This window comes from Gekko japonicus, unplaced genomic scaffold (assembly GCF_001447785.1).
Source record: "Gekko japonicus isolate JY-2015 unplaced genomic scaffold, Gekko_japonicus_V1.1 scaffold178, whole genome shotgun sequence".
Lineage (NCBI taxonomy): Eukaryota > Metazoa > Chordata > Lepidosauria > Squamata > Gekkonidae > Gekko > Gekko japonicus.
The window spans coordinates 944,313-970,027 of NW_015173679.1; the positions used below are offsets into that span (position 1 = coordinate 944,313).

At 42.2% G+C, this 25,715-nt stretch overlaps 1 protein-coding gene across 1 annotated transcript in view; it reads left to right on the forward strand.

The window, feature by feature from the left end:
* Positions 1-21,166: 21,166 nt before the first annotated feature.
* Positions 21,167-25,715, forward strand: part of N6AMT1 (N-6 adenine-specific DNA methyltransferase 1 (putative)) — an 8,663-nt gene continuing 4,114 nt past the window's right edge. Inside the window, exons 1-3 of the mRNA XM_015422992.1 lie at positions 21,167-21,454; positions 23,458-23,544; positions 24,752-24,842. Of these exons, the coding sequence (XP_015278478.1) occupies positions 21,324-21,454; positions 23,458-23,544; positions 24,752-24,842 (309 nt within the window). The 5' untranslated portion in view covers positions 21,167-21,323. The remainder of the gene's footprint in view (positions 21,455-23,457; positions 23,545-24,751; positions 24,843-25,715) is intronic.

The following is a 25,715-nucleotide window of genomic DNA, read 5'->3' on the forward strand; positions in this document are numbered from 1 at the left end:
GGGCATATTTGTGGCATTGTGGACGACGTCATGTCAAATCACAGTATTTTCCATATAGGATTGTAACTATGGACTAACCATGACAAAATGTTTGCAGAGATCTGATGCTAATATGCCTTTAACAGAAGCATCAAGGAGAAGACATAGTGAGAATGAATGCTTTGGCATTCCGTTATTGTTTATATATTCTGTATAAAAAACGTATTTCCTGTGAGAGAACCATGATTCTATTATATAATTACAGTTAAGCTAATTTTGTTAGAATAATTAATACAGTTGTGATATGAAGCAAAGCTTGAAATATTTGGATAGATTTAGCCCTTGGGACATATGAAATTGAAGTAAGCATTGTTGCCTCAAACAGTCTGTAAATCTATCCAAAGGAATTCAAGCAAGTTGGGCAAAAATGTGCTAAAATAAACTGATTTTTATATAGATTGAATTTTTATAAGTCATATCCTTTAAAGTCTTATGTGTACCTTAGGGTATCTGCAAATTAAATAGAACAGCAGTTTAACTACACTCTGTTTTACTGCAAATACCAAAAAAAGTTATGTAAGAGCCCAGGTACAGTAAAAATTTATAGCAAGAATTTTATAGTAGTTTTGTGGATTTTTTTTAAAAGTCATCCATTTCCTTAAAATATACCATACCATAAAACTAGTTATCATGAACTATTGTGTGTACGTGTGTGTATAAAATCTTAATTGCCAAGTTCCTCTATCAAATAATACTGTAAAATTCATGATGGTTACCATCTGGAATATTTCACTCAACAAACAAAAATTTATGGATTCTTTTAACTATGTGAACTAAGCACTGTAATTTGCTAGGAAAAATATAATCATATTATTTCTGCAAACTCAGGCTTTGTGAAAACTAATTCCACTTGGCTGTAGACTTAACAAAAAGACTGTTCTCCTCAGCTCAGGAACTAATTAGTTGTCAGGCATTCCAGGGCAATGGCTACCCCTCTCCAGACACACATTATGTTAGAGGCTTCTGCCAGGCTGCTGTTTCACTGGTAGTCTTCAACTAGAACATTTGGTGCAGAAGAATAAAGTAAAACATTTCTGCCTACTGACAGTTAAAGAAATAGCTACACAGTGCATTTCAGGGCTTTTCAGTGTGGCTCAGTTGTCATCTAGTGGACTTTAGATGAAGCTGCATTTGGTCATTATTTGTTGATGGTTCTAGACAACACATAAATTTGGGTTGCCTGATCCATGGACTCTGATGTAGAGAGGAAATAAAAGGCACCAAAACAACACAGTTATCTTTTGCCAAGGGGTTGCCATCAAATCCTAAGAGGGCTGCTAAATCATTGAATCTAGCTGTTCTATTGCAGACCAACATGGCTACCCTAAATTATCCTGAATGGAATGGAAAGTGCCATCAATTCATAACTGACTTATGGTGACCCCTCATGGAGTTTTTAAGGCAAGGGACATTCAGAGGTGCTTTGCCATTGCCTTCCTCTGCATAGTGACCCTGGACTTCCTTGGTGGTAACCCATCCAAATACTAACAATGGCCATGTTACCCAAAGAGGCAGTCTCCTATTTAATTGGGGGAATTAGTTTAAAGGAAACAGAGCAAGAGGGGATAACTCAGGATCTCCACTAATGTTTACGGGGATTTTTCCCTTAGAGAACTCTCAAAAATAAACCAGGCAGATGTTCACCCAGAAAGGTTTTTATTGAAAAATAATGAAAAGGCAAAATATATACACAAAACACATGGGGAACACATGAAAAAACTAAGAGGAAGATAAAAGTGAGAAGTGGGGGGAAGCAATTCAGGGAAGGCAATAGTTACTGATCTTGGAGAGCGAGGTCTGCAGAAGCAGTGAAATGACCAGCATTTCACAGAGAGGAGGAGGCCCACATGCAAGCGGGGGTGTATTTAGGATCCAAGACACACACACACACACACTGAGGGAGAAAGGAGGCCCACGCGCAAGTGGGGAGTGTGTGAAGAGTCCCGGAACACACACACACTGCCTGCTGGCTAGGTGCACTTGATATAGGAAAAATGTTACCTGGGACTATGCTGATATGTTTGCCTCAAAAACAATAACTTGATTAGCTTTTTGGAGATGGACAATGCTTTGGAAGAACCTTGATAGACTCATCCTGAGGTGGACTAAATTTGTAAAAGTTCCTCAACAACCCAATAATTACTGGATGGGAAAACTACCAGTTTTGAAGAATAGGGTTAATTGTTGCTAATTTTCGGTCCATAGATAAGGAGAAAAAAGGTTTGATAGTTGATGGGATTAGTACCAAGGTGAGGTCATAGCTTCTTGGGAAACCTATTATCCTTAATTATGCATCTCCTTAAGGGTGGGTAGAGGTCATAAGAAAGTCAGCTGTTCTGACTTCACCTTGCAAAAAGAGAAGTGTTTGCCCAGGCTTGTCTCTTACTGGTAACCATGTTGTGTGACATGTCAGTTTCCAGGCAACGTTGCAGTTATAATTTTTGGTGGAGATATTTGTAAGAAGGGTGTTCACCTTTCTCTCTGATGCTAAACTACCTTTCTGTGGGAGGAGGGGTCTGACTGCTAACAACCAACCCTGCTTAACTTCTAAGATCTGATGAGATCAGGGTAGCCTGGGCCATCCAGGTCAGGGCTTCTATCCTATCCTAAATAAATTGTTTAACCCTCGTCTCTAGTATTGTTTATCATACCTCCAATAGAAATGCTTTAATAAAAAATGCAACATCCAATTTCAAAGAGGTTATCAGAAAAGGCTTGTCTCTCAAGCTTTGGTTGTTGTTGGTTATTGTATGCTGACAATTGTAATATGTTTGTAATGGAAAAGGAAAATGGAACAATAGGAATGGTGGGTTAGTGAGAGGGAAAAGAGTCAGTTTTTCTTTAAAATATGTCCCATAATCACAGTGAGTAAAATATTATGACAAAGTGTGCCCCAAAGTTCTCACTATCACAGCTGCAGACTTCCATCCTCAGAGGCAAACATGGGATGGGACAAGAACTATGGCAAAACAATAGTTTGGAAATGTTTATCTATCTAGCTATCATCTATCTACCTAAAGTGAATGAAGTAGATCTTCAGTGCACAATGCAAGCTGTAATAAACCTTATTACTGATAAAAATAAATAGCCTGTTGAGCCCAGATGGCAGCTGGCAGCAGTGGCCAGGAGTGCCTTTCACCGACATTTGCTAGTGTGTCAGCTGAAGCCCTTCCTGAGCGGGAAAGATTTTGCCACTGCAGTTCACACACTGGTAACATATAGATTCGATTACTGCAATGCATTCTGTGAGGGCTGCACTTGAAAACTTCCCAGAAGTTACAGCTGGTACACAATTTTGCAGTCAGAATGTTGACTGGAGTGAGTTGTAGGGACCATGTCACCAGTCTTGTTCCATCTATACTAGCTTCCAATTTGCTTCCGGGCTCATTCAGGGGACTGGTATTGACCTTTAAAGGTCTTGAAGTCTTCAGTCAGTTGAAGGAGTTTCAAATTAGTGGGGGAAGGGGGGCATTTAGATGGAAGGAGGGGGTCTCTGTCCATTGATTTCAGTGGCTTGGAGCCAGCATACCTGAAGGATCACCTTCTTCCGTACGAACCTACCCGTCCACTCCTGCCTAAGCCAACCAGCCACGGCCTGCAACGCCTGGTCCAGATCTTCCAGTCTGGAGTCCGACCAGCCGCCCAACATCAGGTAGAGCTGGGTGTCATCAGCGTACTAATGACAACCCAACCCAAACCTCCTAGCCACCTAGGCAAGGGGACGCATATAGATGTTAAACAATATTGGGGAAAGCACAGTGCCCTGAGGCACCCCACACTCAAGTGGGCATCTCCCGGACCGCTGTTCCCCTAGCGCCACCCTTTGTCCCCAACCCTGGAGAAAAGAGACAAGCCCCTGTAAGGCAAGCCCCTGTATCCCCGCGTTGGCAAGACAGCGGGTGAGCAGCTGGTGATCGACCATGTCGAACTCAGCCGACAGGTCAAGCAGCAGTAGCAGCACCGCCGAACCGCCTTGATCCAAGTGTCTTCAGAGGTCGTCAGTAAGAGCAACCAACCCCATCTCCATCCCGTGTCCCGGGCGAAAGCCGGACTGGAAGGGATCTAACACGGAAGCATCATCCAGAAAGCCCTGGAGCTGTGCCGCCACCACCCTCTCGATTAATTAATTTAATTCATTTAATTGATCATGTCTGTCTTTTGTTTTCTCAATGGTGTATGTCACATGTTCAAAGCTACCTCTGAGTGCTGATCATTTTTACAGTACTTTGGAAAGGTGTCCATTAAAAGCAGTGCTATTCAAACGTGAATACACACGTTCATGAACAATGTCTGTGTATAAGTATTGTGTCCAGAATTCTATGGGGACAGCTACAACAAACCCAATAATTCCTTCTAAAATTTTGTCTTCAATGATGATTAATCAGGATATGGCTATTATAGAGAACAGAATTTACTCAGACATGTGGACTGACAGTATAACATTGAGGATAAACAACTAAATCCTTAGAGAGCACTGTGGCAAAGCATTCATTCCAAAAACACTGCTGTTCAGTTATTACCTTTCTCATCAGTGTTCCATTTTAAAACACAATGTTGTGTCTCAGAACGGAAAAATGGGTTTCTTTCCAGGAAACATTTCACTGAGATTTAAATGCTGCTAGGGTACATCTCAATTATTTTGTTTATCCCTTTTGAAAGGCTCTATATTTCAGACTATTGAGAGGACACACTGTATATTTTAAATTACTGTTGGAGGTTAGGTAAAGGTCACTAACTGTATATAAAGTCATAGGACATACCATTTAAACTGGTAAAGTGGCACTATAAAAATGGATCCTTCAGGCAAACATAGCAAACATTTCAAGGCCTTTGTAATTTTGATAGCTCACTCCAGAACACACTTGACTTCAAAGATCTGAAAATCACAGAACAGGCCTGCCAAGCCCCTGAACAGGGCTGGGGATTCCTGCTTCCATCACCTGCTGCAGCAACGTGGGGGGGGGGGAGAATCTCACAACACAAGCATTGCAAGCATGTTGACATTTTTTCCCCTTGTAGGTATTTATTTATTTATTTATTTGGCTTCTATCCCTCCCTCCCTCCCTGCCGTAGCAGGCTCAGGGCGGCTCACATCATTATTACTGGTAAAACAACTTCTCAATTAAAATTGTCTCAATAAATTGTCTAAAAACAGTACATAAAGTGCTAGCAACAGCATACAAAATGGCTGGAGTCCACAATCAATTAGCGCATGGTCTGGGTCATATCAGCGAAGCACAGGCTATTCACTGATATTAATGATATCATTGATGTTATTACAATATTGAGTGGTTGTCCTGAAGTAGCTGTCCTACAGGAGTGGTTGTTCTGAACTACTAAGCAAGGAAAGGGAGCCCATCCTCAGAGTGTGATTTAGTGCAAATAGCTTGTGTTTTTTCCTGACTACTGCAGTATGCAGTTACAGTATTCTGGCTTAACAACAGTTTCTCCCTCCACAGTTGCTAGCAGCTCGGGACACAGGGTAAGTATGCACAGTGCAGAAAGGGGAGGGAGCCCTTGGAGATATGCCAGTGTGACATCATTACACCACTGGCACAAAACTGGGCTGAGAAACCCCATTTGCAGGTGTGGGAGCAAAACCACAATCCTGGGTGAAGGCCAGACTCTGCACCCCAGGTCTTTGCTACTGCTGGTCAAACAGTTGTAGTCCTGTCTGCCTTGCAGAATCGGAGCTCTGTGAACAGGACAGTCAGAAGCTGCAGAGAGTTTTAATGCTTCTCCCCACAGAGCTGGGGAAATATTGGCTCAGTTATTTCACCTTCTCTCTAATCATGTGAATCACAAAGTGTGGATAACACAAAAGGGTGGGTATGGTAAGAATGTCTAAGTGGTGCCACTTGTGTTGCCAGAAATGCTGAATATATGTGTAGAACTCTGTTCCCACATGCATGCCTAGATTTCTGTGTCAAGTGATCTTTTGTCTGTGCTTGAAATGAACGCAAACTGGGGCAGTACCTCAGGGAGGGATAAGAATGGCAGGCAGTGAGGGAGACAATACTTATTAGTTTAATCTTTACTGAACATGTAAAATTAATGGAAGGAAAAGTAAGAAATGCAGGTAAATTGAAACAGCAATAAAAATACTAAATTGGGGAAACACTGAAATGCAAATAACCAGATGGCAAATAAAAATCACATAAGGGTTTGGGGAATAAGCAACAACAAGCAAATTAGTTAATTCCTAGTAGAAGCTGTCACAGTTATGCTAGTTAACTTCAGGCTAGTCCAGAAAGTCAGAACACACCCTCAGTGTTTTTATAAGTATACACTGTCCCCAGAAAGGGGCAGAAGATACAGCTTCTCTCTGAGCTGTGCATCAATGAAGGGATGAGGCTTCAAGAGAAGAAAGAGTGAGAGGCTTAGAGAAGACAAGCAGAAAGTTTCACATATTGACTGGTCTTGAAATCTGCAATCAGTTGAAGGAGTCCCAAATTAGTGGTGGAGGGGGGAGTTCAGGTGGAAGGAGGGAGTCTCTGTCCAATGATTTCAGGGCTGAAAGAGCAGTCATTGGGGTTCAAATTGACTCTAATCTCTCCTTTACTAGGATGCTGGTTTTATCCTATTTTCCTTTGGGCCTTTACTACTGGGACCAAACCTTTTTAGTGGCATTTTGTGAACCTTTCTCTCATTGGGCCATTCTTCCAGAATTTTTTCTGTGACTGAAGAGTTTTGGGTGCTCTCTGATTGGGGGAATTTCAGAATCATGGCAGTTTTTAGTTGGTTTGGATTTTTGTGAAGGTAAAGCAGAATATGGCCAAAAGTGATCATAAGAGAGGAGGGAGGAGTGATGGGTACCAGCTGATGCAATGGGGAAAAAATGGGATGACTGAATCTCCTAAGTGTGATGATTGAGCAAGTCTAATTAACAGAAGCTAGAATAGGGCTGATGGTCCTGGCTCCCTTCATGATTGGGTCTCTAGGAAAGGCTGTATTGTAACACAGATTCCTGGATGGTCCTCTCGGTGTGTGTTACATGCTGTCAAATCATTTCCAACTTATGGCAACCGTATGCATTCATCACCTACGAAACATCCTACAGTTGACAGCATTGCTTGGTTTTGCAAACTGAAGGCCATTATTTCCTTTATTGAGTCAATCCATCTCATGTTAGGGTCTTCCTCTTCCTGCTGCTTTCAATTTTTGTAGCATTTTCCAGTGAGTCTTGCTTTCTCATGATGTGACCAAAGTACAATAGCCTCAAGTTTGGTCATGTTTGCTTCTAGGGAGTGTTCAGGCTTGATTTGATCTAGAACCCACTTATCTGTCTTTTTGACAGCCCAGGGTATCTGTATAATTCTGCTTCAACATCACATTTCAAATTAATCAGTTTTCTTCTGGTTGGTGTTCTTCATTTTCCAACTTTCACATCAATAGATAGCAATGGAGAATATCATCATATGAATTGTCTTGATCTTGGTCTCCAGCAATGCTTCCTTACACTTAAGGATCCCTTCTAGGTCCTTCATGACTGCTCTTCTAGGTCTCAGTCTCCTTCTGATTTCTTGGTTGCAGTCTCCATTATGGTAGAAGAATGAGCCAAGGAACAGAAACTCTTTAACAATGTTCCACAAATGTGGCTCGCATGTCCCCAGACCCAGAAAAGAACAAAACGAGTGAAGTGCCAGTGAGGAGAAAAGTTCTTAATTATGTATTCCAACAAATAGGAAAACTGCAAAGCAACAAAGTGCCCGCCAAAAATAACTGTTTTCTAACTTTAAGAAGGAAGAACATAAGGTTTTATACTCAAAATGACATAAGCAAAATGATAACATACAGAAATCTTCACTGGTTACAGGTAAGAAGACGTCATTTGAGTAGGCATACATTCATTTATCAGTTACAATAAGAAGTGTAGCTACATCATATCTCAGTTATTTACTTGACATAGAACAGAGGTCTTCTTCAACTTCTTCAACTTTAACCAAGGACCCTTCATACCCAAGCAAAAAGTATCATCCTTAAGGATAAGTAGTCTCACTATTGTGTCTACTGTGTTGCCATGAAGCAGTTCCAGATTGTGCTATTAAAGAGACTCTTTGCTACCAATGCCATGCTGGACTATGGACTGTATACTGTGGCCAGGGCAGCCTGGTGCCACAGACGCATGCCATACCAGATCTGGACCCAGGACTACAGAGGACTTCCGCCCATGCCAAATATGTATCTGCACAAGCACTGTGAGGCAGACCCGGTCGCCATGAACACAGACATAGCAGCAGACCAGAGAGAAGCCATGTTCTGGCAGAGGCCAGATGTTCCTGCACAGAAGCCATAAAGGGATTGCTTTTCCATCACGCAGCACATTCCTTCTCCACCGGAGTCATCCTCAAAGACTATTGCCCAGCCAGAAACAAAAGATGCTCTGGAGCCATCCTGCCACCGATGCAGATTATGCCCATGACAAGCATTGAATCGTTAAAGTGATTGCACTTTCTTTCCCCCTTCCCGTTTCACCCCTTCCCCAAGAAGTGTCAATCCCTTGCGCACATCAACCGTTCATTGTCCAGTGGTCGTTTTTTTATCCTATCCATACTAAGGTATTGTTTTTAGGGACCACTCCACATGTGTCGCTGGCTGACTCACGACCCACTCCCTCTCTCATTTTATTAACTTTTTGCTGCACAGTCTACTCATCTTGCCGGACAGGTAACGTATCACCCACCAACAATATTCCTGCTAATGTAAAAGTCACTGTCTTTTCCTGCCTATTTTTCCTAGATCTGTATTGCTTGTGTATGTGTGCTAGTTATTATTGTATGCTTGGTAATTCTTAAGTAAAAGACCAGTTATCACGTCAACCTAGTCTTGTCTATCCACGGTCTCTGGGAATTCTGACTCTGGTATACACAGGTTATGTTCCTGTGCGATATGCCAGTTGCCCTTTAATATCATAATTCCCATAAGCTTGATAAAGACATAAGGCAATTCGGCTAACTACTGGCAAACTTAAAGTGGACAACGTTGTCAATTAATTTATCCCATGATGATACAAATGAGTCGTTACGAATAAGAGGTAATAAACTGTGTCCCAGTTCAGATTTGAGAGTCTTAATGTGATAAAATATCTGATCCATGCCATTGCCTCCAAAGAAATTTGACCTAACTCTGCCTGTAAGAAAAGCCCAGAGATGCATTTAGGGGTGCCTAAAATCATACATAAGAAGTGTAATAGCGGCTTAGCAAACTGATCAGATAGAGCCTCAATCCCTTTAGTCCAAATGGGTGCACCATATAGTAACAGTGCTTCCATCTTTGCCACACAGGCCACAGTGGCTGCTGGAATGTACTGTCCTCCACCTGTAAAAAAGAAATGTGAAATGGATACAGCTGATTGAATTGCCCGTTTGGTGGAATGTGAAATATGAGGGTGCCATGAAATACAAGAATGAATTGGGATCCCCAGATATTGGGAGACAAGCTTGATTGGTCTTCTGTTTTCCAATTATATAAGCACTGGATGCATTGAAATATCAAAACTTTAGTTTTATTATAGTTTATAGAAAGTTTCTCCTCTTGACAATAGAAGGAAAAAACCTTCAGTATTTTTCTGAGGCAAATAATTGATCTTGACAGGAGCACTGTATTGTCTACATACAACAGAACTGGTATATTTTGGTTGTTCGATGATGGACAATAAAAACTGGGATCCAAGAGATGCTTCTTCAGATCATATAAATACAGACTGAATAACTGAGGAGCAAGAACACAGCCCTGCTTAACTCCATGTTGCAGTGGAATTTTGTCTGATAGCTCTCCTTTTTCCCCACACCAAATACTGTTGGCTTAACAAAATTATACGAGTTGCTCTCCTGCTTCATTTAGTAATCCTAGTCCATGTTTCCTGACAATATTTGATTCTGCTTTATTTTCTACTTTTGGATGCTCCTGGAAAGTGGATTATTGTTCTGCAAACCTCAATAGTTTATTATGGCCTGAACTCTGATGAGCCCTCAGAAAGCCACAACATATAAATATTCACAGGGGAGTATCCAGGCCCCCAGGAAAAACTGCTTATTTATTCATTAGTTTAGTGCACTGACTGCTTGTAGCATGATCAGCTTTAATATCAAACATGAAGTCTCTCTTGCCATCCCAGACAGCATATGTCCTGAGAAGTCATGAAGGTGACCCCAAAACATGGCCCCTGACCCAGGGCTGTGTTCAGGGTTATACTACCATAATTGTACAAACATGCATTATGCCTGAGCACATATGCTTACTACTGTCATTAGGGACATTTTACTGTCTCTGTATCTCTCTCGGTTCTTTCTAGGCAGTGCTCCAACAGAAAAGGATGGACCCCAGTCATAGTACAATGACAATTGTGAGTGAGGTCTACAGCAAGACCGACGGCTGCAGTACTAGTGTTCACCTAGCTGTTTTGTCATGTGTTTGCTCATTCTCTTCTAGCAGAGTTCTTGCAGAACTGAAAGGTGTTCAACAAACAGCTGTTTGGCCAGTGAATATGTACCTATGCAAATACAGAGAAATTCTACCAGTTGTTCTGTTGTTTGTCATTGCCACTGCTAAAGGCACAGGAGCCTGCTTGAACAAGAGAGCTGGCACCTCCATTCATCTGACTTGCTTACAGAACTCGATTCCTGAACAACAAATGTTTGGGTTATTTCATAGCTGTGTTCTGTTAATAGGGCTTGGCACATTAGAATCTACTTCTACTACATGCTTGTTACTACCTTACACTGTCTTCAAAAATGCTGCTCTCATGAGGAGGGAACTATGTGTGCATTTTCATCCCACCCTTTCTCCAAGGAGCTCAGATTAGAAAAAAACATGGCTCTCCCCATTTTATCCTCATAATATCCCTGTGAGGTAGGTGTGTCTGAAACAGTGTACCTATCCAAGGGAGCTCATGGAAGAGCGGAAATTTGATCCTAGGTCTCCCAAATCCTAATCTGACAATCCACTACACCACACTCTTTGGACAGCTCTGCTCTAGCAGTGGACAGGTTTCTCAGGGTCACAATCCCCCAGATCTTTGTGGATACAAATAAATCATGAAACAGGCTGTATGGCATAGAAGGGAGATGGAGAACAAAACCTGCTGGCTTGGGAATCAGCTTCATAAATCCGGGCGGGGAGGGGGTGCTAGCTAGACAGGAGGAATGCTAAGCAAAATGAGTGGAGTCTGAGAAAGCCAAGCAAAATGAGCTGCTCATTCTCAGTGACTGGATTTGACAAGATGTATAGGGGTCCTCCCAGGCGACCTAGTAGCCAAGGCAAAGCTTGACTGGAATATTAGACCTGCAGTTTCCCACCATGCTCATGCTTTCACTTCAGTCTTTCTGGTCCTGTTTTTGTAATCAGGACCAAATGCCCCGTGATGTATCCTTTTTCTATGTGTTCAGTTAGCTGCATGGTTGAAGGAATGCTGTGCCTTGGGTAAAGGCTTGCCAACTCCTTCTGTTTTGTGTCTGTCAGGATAGCCGCTGACCAAAAGGTTAGTTTTGCCTTATTCTCATCTTTTCAGTCACTAGAGCTCAAGCTCTAATTTATTCCCAACAGTTTTGGGGGGGAAGGATGCCTTCTGTGGATGTACTGGTGTCTCTGTTCTTTTTGTGTTGCAAAAACTTCTCCAATGTGCATGATTCCCTGAATGAAACCTAAACCCTTGTCTAAGAAAAACTGAGGGGTTTTTTTTTGGGGGGGGGTCCTCATTCCAAGTCAGCTGTGGAGGTGGTTGGATGATCTGCTTGAATTGCCCATTCCTCCTTTCCTTTGTGTCCACTTGTCACAAAAGTAGCTGTTTGTGGAAGGGGATTTGAACCCCCATGTACTGAGATCCCCAGATGATAATAGTCACAAAGCTTCTGCTAGGCACATTGTAATCATACCGTTTAGGGCACTGAGCTATTCCCCCCCCCATCTGTTTTGTCAATAGGGGGCTGGGCATAGTGATGTCAGAGAGGTGTGCTAGTGTTACCATGCATTGATTGACTCCTTCCACACATGGCAGATATATGGCCATCATTACCATGCCAACCCAAGATTAGTGGATGTCACAGTGTCATTATGGACTCCTGTGCTGTTCCTATGCTCTCAGTACCTTAGTGATGCAACACTTGCAGTTTCTTCTGGCGGGAGAGCACAGGAACGGCTACACTGTCAAAGCACCAGTTTGGTGATGGCATGACAGGATTTTAGGACAGCGCTGCTAACTGCTTACAGCAAGTCTGGGCTCTTCACTTCTATTATGTGGGGACAAGTGTTAGTAGTGCTAGATTACCCATCCTCTCTTGCTCTTGTTTAGGAGTTTTTATTGAATTATTTTATAATTTTAAATGTTTTTAATTGCTCAAATGTTTTAATATTTTTATGTGTGCTGCCTTGGGGAACCTGATTGGGTGGAAAGGTGGCATAAAATGTTTTAAATAAATAAATAGATTTGTAACCAGCAAAACGGTGAACCTCTTGACTGGGTAGAAATCCTGTCTTGCATGTTCCTCAGTTAAACAACTTCTCAGAGTAACAAAGAAAGTTGAACCTTGCATCGTATAAGTGACAGTTTCCATTTTAAAAACCTGTGTAATTTCTATAATATAATTACATGATAGCTGTCAAAACAAATTATTAAACTGCCAGTAATTTCTAGAAATTGAAATAGACACTCTTTTGGCTACAACATCATGCCTTCATCCAAGGAAAACAGTCGATTCAGGTTATGTAAGCACTAAAAATAAATGTTGTATAAGCACAACTTTAAAGATTTTTTTTAAAGCAATAATTAAGCAGATTTCATGAGGACTGAGGTGGCCAAAACCAACATCTACTACAGCTCAAAACTGTGAAGTCATTTCTTGTATTATAATCCAAAGGTTGGCCATCTGTAGAGACAAAACAACCTTCAGATGGATTAATTTAATAAATATTGACAATACAAAAGTCTCAGCTCCTAATGCAATTCTCCATTACAAGAATAATGAAATCCATCCCAGTTAATTTACTTTATACAAGTAACCGTTCCTTTCAGACAACAGAACATTTCTAGAAGACAATAGATTCAAAAGAGAAAATGAGAAAATGTTGTAGAGATATTGACTAAAATTACTCTAGCATATAATCAGTGCAAACAGTGGCCTATCCTAAACAACATGAGGCTGGCAACCTGCAGGAAACTATCCTGAGGGGGGGGGGGGGACTTGCCGGCAGTGTAAAAATGTCATTTCTAGCATGACAGAAGTGATATCATCACATTGCCAATGATACTGTAGAATTTGGCAAAAACTCTGTGGTTTAACCAGAAGTGATGTCTCACCAGGACTCTGCCAATCATCCCCATTTTTGTTTCATCACCCAGCTTAGTAGCAATTGAAACAGCCAACCCGGGGTGGGGGCAGGAGGTCTTCCACCACAAAGTGAGACCCAGCAACCCTGGCCTTGGCTGATAGGCCTGCACTTGCCTACAGCCAGCTCATAAACTAAAATGACAACTCACCACTAACAATGAATAATCAAAGAGATGTAAACCTGAGCTCTGCAACTGACCCAGTTCCCCATGCCCATTCAGGTAACCCTCCCGTGTGGGATATGCCACCATCTGCAAGGGTGGGGGTGAGTGGAGTGCTAAGGGGGGTAGGTGGGGAGAGCTGCAGCGGTGAGGGTGAGTGAAGTACCGGGGTGGTAGGTAGGTAGGGAAATCAGCAAGGGTTGCGTAGACTGATGAAGGAAATGCGGGGGGAGGAACAAAAAAGATGAGGGATGGATTGACAGATAAGGAGAATGGGAGAAAGGAGTGAAATAGGGGGCAGGTTGACAGATAAAGGGAATGGGAGAAAGCGGGGGGAAGCGGGTAGGTTATCACAGAAGGTGGGTAGATTGACAGAGAAGGGATGAGGGAGTAAAAGAGATGGGGATAAGCAGATGAGGGAAATGGTAGAAAGAGGGGGAAGATTGATAGGACATAAGAGAAGCCAATGTTGGATCAGGCCAAAGGCCCATCCAGTCCAACACTCTGTCACATAGTGGCCAAAAATACCAGATGCCATCAGCAGGTCCAACCAGTGGGGTCAGGACACTAGAAGCCCTCCCACTATTCCCCCCCACACACACACCAAGAATACAGAGCATCACTTGCCCCAGACCAAGAGTTCCTATCTATACCTTGTGGCTAATAGCCACTGATGGACCTCTGCTCCATATGCTTATCCAATTTCTTCTTGAAGCCGTCCATGCTTGTAGCCGCTGCCACCTCCTGTGGCAGTGAATTCCATGGGTTAATCACTCTTTGGGTGAAGAAGTACTTCCTTTTATCCATTCTAACCTGACTGCTCAGCAATTTCATTGAGTGCCCATAAGGTCTTGTATTGAAAGAGGAAGAGGGAAGGAAGCAAAGAGGGGGAAGGGATTCATAGTCTCTGCAAGTTTCTTGCGTGTCCCCACTTGTTCCAAATTATTGCTGTTGTGAGTGGATCACTTTTTATCTTACATAGATGCATAAGATGTAGTCCATGAACACTTATGTCACAAAGCGCTATTCTTTAAGATGCTACAGTTCTTGTTTTTTCTGCAACCAGGCTACCACAACGTCAATATAGCGAAGAAATAAATGATTCAAGTGTTGCTAGATTTCCTTGTGCAACAGTGAGGTAATGGACATGGCTAACATGACTATAGGTCCTACATGATGATCAAAATGTCTATTCAAAATGATTGATGTGATGGCTATAGAAGTTATATTTTTTGTATAAAGTCAGAAAAAGAAGAGCATAATCCTGTATCAAAATATTAAGATTACTTGCTCTGACTGGTACAAGGTAACAGAAGAGCACACTAAAAGACAAATACCACATGCTTTACTATTTTGTACCAGAAACACTATAAAAATAATCTCCCACCAATGCAATAATATTGTGCTTAGCATTAGGCTTCATGCAACATCACAAGCCACTAAACCTTCACAAATAGGATTCTATTCTTGGCCACTACAGCTTTCCAATGTTGTTCTGCAAAAAAGAAAGAAAGAAAGAAACAGAGATAATTTTAGATCAGCCCACAAGAGCTTTTGCTGAAGCTAAGCTTTCTTGGCCACCCAAAAACAAGCTGAAGAAATGGAACTGATCTTCATTCTTGGCCAGAATATCATATTTGCCCATCAAGTTACATAGCAGGGCTGGCTGCTATTGTGTTCCAAGGGAAAAAAAAAGTGCATTCTGAAAGCATTCTTCTGAGAACATTCTGAAAGCATAGTAGTTTCTTGTGAATCCCACATCAACAGCTTATTTATTACTTGTATTTAAGAATAATCTTTTTACCCAAACTGATGCATAATAAAAACACTAGGAAAACACATTTTGAACTGGACCTTAAAAACTCTTGTTTATTTAAGGTTATTTATAGTCCTCCTTTCTCACATGAACTCAAGGTGGATTACACATAGTGAGTCAGTACAATCAACAAAATGAGATATTCAATAACTGATGCATTAGGATATTAGAGAGCCAGCATGGTGTAGTGGTTAAGAGTGGCAGACTCTAATCTGGAGAACCGGGTTTGATTCCCCACTCCTCCACATGCAGCTGCTGGTGTGACCTTGAGTCAGTCACAGTTCAGTCACAAGGTGACTTATGTAGAGAGGAAGGGAAGGTGATTGTAAGCTGCTTTGAGACTCCTTAGAAAAGTGGGATATAAAAACCAGCTCTTCTTCTTCTAGAAAACTGGAACCACCAGAAAGGAGCATAGCATAAGTATTAACATGACACATTAAGCAGTACTGAAATTACATAATAGGATCTACAGGGGTCATTTCCTCCAGGAGCACCCAGGAGAGGAGCTCCGGCACTAAAGAGCCCAGGGGGCAGGCACATGGAACAAGCCCCACCCCCTGCTCCCAGCAGCCCCGGGCCATGAGGAGCATGAGGATCTGCTGTTCTGGCAGTAACAAGCCCAGGAACAGCAATGGGTGCTCAGGCCGCAGGAATCCCTCACAACCACTTTGGGTATCAAGACAAGATCTTGCCACTGTGGTGCATGCCCTGGTTACATCTAGATTAAATTACTGCAGTGCACTCTATGGGGGGCTGTGCTTGAGAAGTGTTCACAAACTTTGGGGCCCCATCATTGGATGGGGGCACCTCATTTTGAGGCCTATAGAATTGGACCCCCGGTCCAATCTTTTTTAAACTTGGGGGGGGGGGCTTTGAAGAGAGGCACCAGCAGCTATGCTGCAAATATGGTGCTGCTACCTCAAAAAACAGCCGCCCCAGAGCCCCAGGTACCCCGGATCAATTCTCCATTATAGCCTATGAGGCCCATCAACTGTAATGTTCCACATAGACTATAATGGGGCAGGAAAAATAGGTTTTTTGCACACCCCTATTATACTTTTCAGTATGACTTGTATAAATACTTGAATAAATAAGTAGTTTCGGCAGGTTGATAACATATAAGCAACTTCCTGTTTGTTAGGTTAGGCAGGGTTCTGACAATGATTCTTCCACCTCTGTTATATTTGACCTGTTAGACTGTCATATTTCACTAAATAAAAACCCCAAAGTAGACTGCAAGAGTCCTCCCCACCCCACCCAGTGCTGGTATGTTTTCTAAGGCTCAGTGCAGGGCAATGGTCCAAGGCCAGGTCTATCACTATAGTAGACTGGGGTGAGTAGACCTGTTCTGTGGAGGCCTGGTCTACCCCCATAGAGGACAATATTTTCTGTAATGAAATTTGGCTTGATTTTGTTTTCTCTTATAATGTTAAAATTATTGTTAAAATATAATATAAATATAGTGTAAAGGAATTCATTCTGAGATTTTTACAAGGTTATGGAAACAATCTTCTAAGAAACTAATTTATGCAATAGTCGAATGTAGACTCACTCGCAACTTTAATGCTACTAGCTTTTTTTGTTCACAAGGTAGAATTTTTGCTCTCAACACTGTGGAGCTTAGAAGAAACATCGCTGGTGTTGACGTTCAAACCCCTATATGGTTCAGGACCAACATATCTGGAGGACTACCTACTCCATTATGAACCTGACGACTACAGTTATCTTCAAAGGCCCTGCTTCAGGTGCCCGTGCCTTTTGAGATTAGGAAGGTGGCAACCTAGCAGAGGTCCTTCTCAGTTGTGGCACCAAAGCTCTGGAACTCTCTACTCAAGGAGTTTCATCTGTCGTTTCTTGTTGCTGTCTTCTGCCAGCAGGTGAAGACTTTTTGTGTTGTTTGGCATTCCTTCTTCCTAACCAATATTTTAATTAGTGTTTTTTATGTTTTATATGTATTTTTACTCTGTTTTTAATTGTTTTAATTAGGTGTGTTTGGGGGTTATTTAACAGTTTTAAAAATGAGGTTTTATTATGTATATTTTAAATTGTTCGCCAGCTTGGGGGTCCTTGTGAGGGCAGAAACACAGCATACAAATTTTGTAAATAAATAAATATTCAGGTCTCAGTGCTCTTTTCAAACTTACCAAGGAGCATCAATGCTTTGTTAAAAAAATCCCTTTGTTAGTTGTGTGGGCCTCAAACCAGCATCTTCTTTAGCATAAGAGAGGTGGCAGTTTGGCTTCTTCAGAGTGACTCTGACTTCCTCTGATTAAACCTGGACCATATTGTAAAGTAGGCTGTAATGATTTCTTGTTTTGGTGTGTGTGTTTCTTTAAATTTTTAGTGTGACTGCAGTAATATAAGGAGAGTGATAGAGGGAGATAAGTGTGATGTGATTGGCTGATGACTGAGAGAGTGGGAGGAGTGGTGTCTATGAGGTGATTCTGTGTGTTAAGTTTAGAGTGTGAATAAGACAAACAGTTTGTCTGTGTGACTATAAGAGTTTGAGTCTATTCTGTGTGAATAAGACAAAGAGTTTAGCCTGTGTGGCTCTGTCTCTCTCTCTCTCTCTATATATATATATATATGAGAGAGATTAGACTGAATATCAAAGCCTGTCAGAGTGGAGTATTGGAGTCTGAGACACTGTTTGTGACACCAAGTTTTTGCCAGTTATATTTGCAAGTTGCTTTCTTCAGCAACAGTTCAGAATAACCAGAAACCTATTTTGTTCTTTATTAAATAAATCCTTTTTTGTTTAAACTTATCCCAGCAATCTAAACCACTCTAATGGCAGAAAGTGAAGAGGGGCTAAAGAGCCTCTTGCTCAGGGTAAAAGAGGAGAGAGCAAAAGTGGGCTTGAAGCTCAACATTAAAAAAACTAAGATCATGGCATCACTCCTTGGCAAATAGAAGGGGAAGTCGTGGAAGTAGTGACAGACTTTTGCCATCACTCTTTGGCAAATAGAAGGGGAAGTCGTGGAAGTAGTGAAAGACTTCACGTTCCTGGGATCCCAGATCACCGCAGACTGTGACAGCAGCCATGAAATTAAAAGATGCCTGCTCCTTGGGAGGAAAGCGATGGTGAACCTAAACAGCATGATAAAAAGTAGAGACATCACCCTGCCAACAAAAGTTTGCATGGTCAAAGCAATGGTATTCCCAGTAGTCATGTATGGCTGCGAGAGTTGGACTATAAGGAAGGCCAAGCGCCGAAGAATAGATTCTTTTGAACTATGGTGCTGGAGAAGACTCTTGAGAGTCCCTTGGACTGCAAGAAGATCAAATCAGTCAATCCTAAAAGAAATCAACCCTGACTGTTCCCTGGAAGGCCAGATAATGAAACTGAAGCTCAAATACTTTGGCCACCAAATGAGAAGGGAGCACTCACTGGAGAAGACCCTGATGCTGGGAAAGATTGAAGGTCAAAGAAGACGGGGACAGCAAAGGATGAGATGGTTAGACAGTGTCATAGATGCAACGAACATGAAATTGAGCCAACTTCAGAGGATGGCGGAAGACAGGAAGGCCTGGCGTGATCTGGTCCATGGGGTCGCAAAGAGTCGGACTCAACTGTGCGACTGAACAACAACAGTCCCAGCAATCAGGGACATAGTGTCCAGACCCTGGGTCATTCTACCAAAAGAGAGAGACTTGCAATTTTTAATCCTGGTGGCAGCAGAAATCTACCAAGTTTATGTACACAGAGAGTGTTTTAAAGGTAAAACCGTCTCCCCAATAAGCGAGGACGCCACATAGGCATTACTCACACAGACATCAAGTATGCATGTGTCCTTTGATCACTGGACCACACCATAATTTTTTTTTAACCTAATACTGAAAAAAGGCCCCTTTTCTGGCTATCATCTGCCTAATTTTAGAAAGTAGGGCTATGCAGAGAAGGACCTCAAAGGATGACCTTAATTTATGGGTAAATTCATATGGAAAATAAAAATAAATAAAATATGCAGGGAAAGTCTGGGGAACAGACTCAATCCAGTATGACCAAAGCGCAACAGCTATTGTGTGGTATGTCTTGATCCAATCAAGGTACTCAGCTGTATTCTAGTTAAAGACTGCCTTTATTCCATTTATATACAGGATTCCGTCGCAGCCAGTTTTTGTTGGAAAAAGGTAAAAGTCGGATCTACATGGATCCTCATGAATTCATATGATTTTTACATTGAAACGAAATAAAACTACCATCATATTGTAGGCCATGTGTTAATCTATAGGGGGCAGAACAAAAATCACGCATCCACAGATTCGTGGCACCACAACAGCGCAAACACATGATTCCAAAGGACGGATCCTCATAAATTCATATGATTTTTATGCTGAAACAAAATAAAACCACCATCATACTGCAGAACAATGTCTTAGACTATAGGCAGCACTCCAAAAATCATGTCCCCACGAATTCGTGGCACCACAAAACTGCAAAAACATGGTTCCAAAGTACGGATCCTCATGGATCCTCAGGGTTTTTCAATTGGGTCACTCCAAACACACGATCAAATCACATAACACGTCCACGTCCACAGCTTGCACCACAAAAATCACAGATCCACGGCTTCGTGGTGACACCATTCTGCAAAAACATTATTCTGAAGCACGGATCCTCATGGATGCTTGGGTTATCTCTGTTGGGACACCACAAACATACCATGAAATCCCATATCATGTCCATGGCCACAGCCTGCACCACAGACATCACGGTGCCACGGCTCTGTGGCAACACCATGCTGCAAAAACATGGTTCAGAAGCACGGATCCTCATAGATCCTTATAATTTTTGCATTGAGTCACCCTAACATCACCATCAAATAATATGCCTTGTCCATGGCCACAGAATGCAGCACAGAAATCACAAGTCCACGGCTTCGTGGCAACACCATGCTGCCAAAACATGGTTCTGGAGCATGGATCCTCATGGATGCTTGTGGTTTTTGTGTTGGGACACCCCAAACATACCATTAAATCCCATACCATGTCCATGGCCACTACTTAGACCACAGTATTCATGGCCATCACACGCGAGAGGTCATTCTGGCTCCCCCAGGTCTTGTTAGGGGCTCTTTAAAAAGTTATGGCTGCCCGTGATGGCAGCAGTGCTAATGGCAAGGGGGGCGAAATGTCCCCCCCCCTCTGAGCCCGGGGTGGTGGCCTTGGAGTCCTAGGGACAAATTCCACCTCTCTGTATAACTGAGCTACCTTCCCAAAGCTTAACTACCGATTGCCAACTTGCACACACAGGTTACTCCTGCATGAATTCTCAGTTGCCTCCTGTGTTCCTTGACTTCTGACACAGAAATCAGGCCCACCCCATTTCCTTCTTCAAACCTCCCTTAAAGTCATCTGCTTTAATATTGTTTTAAATGTTTTATTGTATTATTTAAACGTTTTCTGCTGATTTTATGTAAGCCGCTCTGAGCCGGCCCTGGCTGGGAGGGCGGGGTACAAATTTGAATGAATAAATAGCTGGGGTGTAGTCTGCAGGGGCATGCGTGGAAAAGAAAAACTGCAGCAACCAGGCTTGACGAGCACCGCTCCGTTGCTCTGCTGCACCGCCCCAATTAGTCTGCAGCCTCTTCAGATGCCAGGTCCCCGTTACCACCAAGGAGCTGAGCACTGCCTGCAGGGTTCTCCTCCTAACCCTGCGACGAAAATTACACTGACAGACTGATTAGATGACGGAGCAGCCTCATCCTGTTCCGTCGCTCGCCACTGCGCCTGCGCCCTTTTCGGACTGGGGTGGCCCTGGAGGCGGAGGGGAGAGGGGTGGCCTTAATGCCCAATCCACCCCGGTAATTCGCACAGAATCCATTGCTCGTCCATCGTTTCTTAAGCCTTTTAATGAAGTGTGGGGAGGCAGTGGGGCTAGAGACAGGCGGGGCTTTAGTTTTCAAGCGCATTCAATCCCGTAAGTCAGACAGGCCCTAGCCCGCTTGCGCAGGTGGGCGGGACAGGAAAGGGAGTATCATGATCCCCACGCCGTGGTATGAGCATGCTGGAGCGCAAGGCCCATTTGCCGAAGTCTACGAGCCCGCCGAGGACACCTTCCTGCTCCTGGACGCTCTGGAGCAAGACGCCGAGAAACTGAGACGCGCGAAGTGAGGGACGGGAAGCATCTCTTGGAAGAGGGAGGGGGAGTGAGCGACAGCCAATCGGAACTGAGAATGCCTGCTGAGGGGCATTTAATAGAGAGGGCGCATCCAGGCTCTTGGTTTCTATGGTGATGAGGGGACAGTCTCTGTAACATAAACATTGATAAGTACCTTTAACAACGTTTATTCTGACCTGCTTGGTTCTTACAGGTTGGTGCAAAAGGTTGCCAGCTCTGCCAGGCTCTTGGTTTCTATGGTGATGAGGAGACAGTCTCTGTAATCTATGTAATATAAACATTGATAAGTACTTTTAACAACGTTTATTCTGACCTGCTTGCTTCTTACAGGTTGGTGCATAAGGTTGTAATTCTGGGTGGGTCTCCAGGCCCAATGTGGAGGTTGGCAACCCTGTACAGTAGCCGGAGTGTATGCAGCTCTCTGTGGTTGCACTCCTATGAACATTTTTTAAAAATTCAGGTAAAGCCATTTAAATGCAGGTAAAGTCAAAGTGTGTTGGAATCGTGTGTGTAAGAACTGTTAAAAGTCTGCATCTTCCAGGGTTTAACACAGAGAAGCTTAGCAGCACAACAGCTAAACAGGCCCAAGACATTTTGATCCCAGATAATGCTTGGGTGGGTTACAGCAAACTTAAAAATTTAACAAGTATGGGTCTAGCTAGTGTCTAGATAGGACACCTCCTGGGAACCTCTGCGTCATCAAGTTTGAACTCTTATCATAGATTCAGCATACAAATGTATTCAATAATAGTAAGTGGAACTTGGTCCATAAAGTTTTAATAGCAGCCTCTTCCAGTAATGAACAAGCCACAAGAAGTCCACTAGGCACAATAGTTTTGCTTTTCAGTGGTTTTAGCTGGACTTAGCAGAACTTGCTGATAACTTGTCCTGTGAGCCAGATTTGACTGGCTCCCCAAAATACAGATTGCACAAAGGAGGCAGCTGCTTCAGTTGGTCTCATTGTAGGGTTTTCTCTGCATGAATGAAATTGCAGCTCTTAATAGTCCCCGTTGAATCAGATGTTGGAAGAGTTTATTAGTGGAAGCAGTTATCTCAGGCAACAGGTGGAGGCCTTTCCAGTACCTCCTATGGTGGAAGGGATGCTGTGTTTCAAAGGGTGCCATCCACTTTGTTGCCATTTCCTCTGCTGCATTCACTTACAGCTACCATTCCCTCCCCTATGTCATGGGGCTTTCGTTACAGCTACCATTCCCTCCCCTATGTCATCATGGGGCTTTCAAAAATATCTAGATCGCTATAGCATTATAACATTATGAGGATCAATCTGTGAAGTCTTTGGAATTCCCAACTTTGTTTTCTAAAATGCATTTCTAGCCCTTTCCATTGCCAAGATCCACCTTTTCCCTTCTATCTCCAAAACAAAAAGGGGGTAGAGACTTTTTAAAATGCAAGCTGGGAATTCAGAGAACATAATGGTACATTTTTATAACATTGCAACATCATTGTGATCTAGATATTCTGATATTGCCATTTTTTTAAAAAAAGGCCCCTGGTGTTGGGTGGGAATAGCAGCTGTGAAACAATGGGTCAGGAAAACTCACTTATCAGGACAAACCATTGATGCTGCACTGAATTGGCAAGTGCAATGGCAACAGGAAAACTACAGGGATTGTTGCTGTTTTGAAGACCCCCAACTTTCTGCGCACATAAACTATTCTGGTTGTATTTTGAGTGAGGTATAGCACCCTGGCAAACTAGATGTAATGTTTAGGGGAAATCGACAACTACATGAATTGAAGGTTCTTAGTAGTTATAGAGTATTCTACCAAATTAAAGCTTATGCTGAACATCTGTTTCTTTACCTTTTTCATGAATAAGGAACTACAGATTTTAAAAGTTCAGGATTTTTACAATATTGTATAGAATAATTAATCAGAAATATTATAATTCATATAGCCATTCTTACGTATTCTCTCTATATAGCAGTATGACATTCATTTTTCTCCAATATTTTATGTCAAAAACATTTAGCATTGAAATCTGCCTTGAAGTAGGATCTGGATCTGGAGTAGTTTCAACTTTTGTGGCATCACTGATTGAATCCAAAGCTTTATACATGTAAGTATTATGCCATTTCATATTACTTAGGGCTAGGTGAAGAGTAGGATGTATTTGTCTGCTTTAAGTCATATAAAATTACCTGTTTATTTGTAGTAGTGAAATAAACAGCTGTCCACTTTTCTTTCTTTGCTTCATATTCACTCTTATTTAGTTGTGTAGCAGCCTCTGGAGCAAGGGCACAATTATGGCTAGCCAGCGCAGACAGCATGCAAAATCATGTTACAAGCCATGCTTTGCCAGCTCTAGTGTATAATTTTACTTTATCACTTTAGATAACCTGCTTCCTTAATTATGGTTTGACATGATCAATTGAACCGTTATATTGATTGGAAGCATACTCTTCTTTCATAAGGTTTGGTTAGTGGTGGTAAATGTGGTCACAACTGTGCTTTCTTTGCTTTAGTGGCAGATAGAACTCCCCTTAAAGCTATTTACCAGCTGTTTAGTTACAGTAACTAATGTATTGACTGTATTGGTACAACATAGCTTTGAGCAACATTCCTCATGTCTTTACTAGAAATACGCAGTATGCTATCATAGTTATGTTTCAGTTCTGGGTGTGGTGTTTGTAAACAGTATTCTAATACTTAAACTGGGTAAATAATAACATATTTGATTAGATTTTTATCACACCGCTCTTCCAACAATTTAGGCCAGCCTGCGTGCGTTCTGCCCTTCTGCCATTTTTCACATTAAAAGGTAAGGCACAGGTTGCAATTCTAAGCACACTTACCAGAGAGTAAGTCCCACTGAACTTAATGGGATTTACTTCTCCATATACTTAGTTATTAAAACATTTATATCCCGCCTTTCTTCTTGGTGGCTTACAGTGTGCTTAGAATTGCACTGTAAGTTTCCCAGTGCCCAAGATCCCCCAGTGAGCTTCATGGCACAGTAGGAATTTGAACCCATTATGTCTCTTTCTCAGTTTTATCCCCACTGTAACCCTGCGAGGTAGGTCAGGCTTATCTAGTGAGTTCTATGGATGAACAGGAATTTGAAGCAGTGGCCCCGCAGTTGTTGTGTGACTTTACAACCACTGCACCACACTGGCTGCATTGCCTAGGATTTTAGTAGGCAATGCAGCTTATAAGTACTTCGTATGTATCATATTGCCCATAAGGTCTGCTAAATGGCTAAATTTCTCTAGATGCATAAATGATAGAACATGTTAATTAAAATGTTACTCATTTTGTGCTTACAGATGTACTGATATCAACCCTGTGGCAGGTCTGTGCACAGTGGAGACAGCTATACGTAATAAGGTTGACATTCAACCCATAATTACTGATTTGGTGAGATTCAGATTATAACTGATCCATCTGATATGTCAGCCATTTTAGTGGGTTATTAAAGTTGTCTTATGATCACTGCAATTAAAAAGTTGCTGTTTCTGATAAATTTTAGCAAGCTCTTCAAGTTAGCTCAGATACTCTGCTTTTTCTAGTTAGTGATTTATTGTTGTCATAAACTCTTTCCTGACTTTCTTGTATATCCTGGGCCAGATTTAGTGGTGTTGGTAGCCTCTGGCTTTGGCAAGCAGTGGGGGCTGTCAGAAACAACAACTGTCACTTTGAGAAAGTCCCAGCAGGAGACCAAAAGAGCAGCAAAAAGGTTGTGCTAAACTTGGACAAAAGTTTATGCCACAAGTAGTGTATAGTGTTGGTGTGACAGGAATGGGAAAGAGGCTGCTCTCTTGGCCCATGTTAGTTTTCTTTCCCATTGAAGAGACAGCCATTTGAATTGGGGCTTAGTATATTTTAATGGCAACTACTATACATCCTGTGTTAATGTCTAAGGGCTTATGAATTGTATTAACATTTTGTTTCACCTTGGGTAGAGTCCTACCACTCCGCTGGGCTTGGAACGACCATTGGTACTTACCCGTGAAGGGTCCTTCTCCTCTGAGGCTTGGAGGACATCTTGTGGGTGATTCCCATCCTTCTCTAGGGAGGCAGGACTAAGTTGAAACTTCTTCCTGTTTCCTTTGGAGGGAGTCACCCTAGCTCAGTTCGGTGCTCCGCAAGCAGTAAGCTACATAAAAACTACACTTAGCAGAAATACAGTTAACAAGAACAGGAAGAATACCATAGAATTATGTAACTTGAACAGGAAAACAACCGAATCCATAAGAATAACATCTGTGTTCGGCTCTCTCTCTTTCCCGC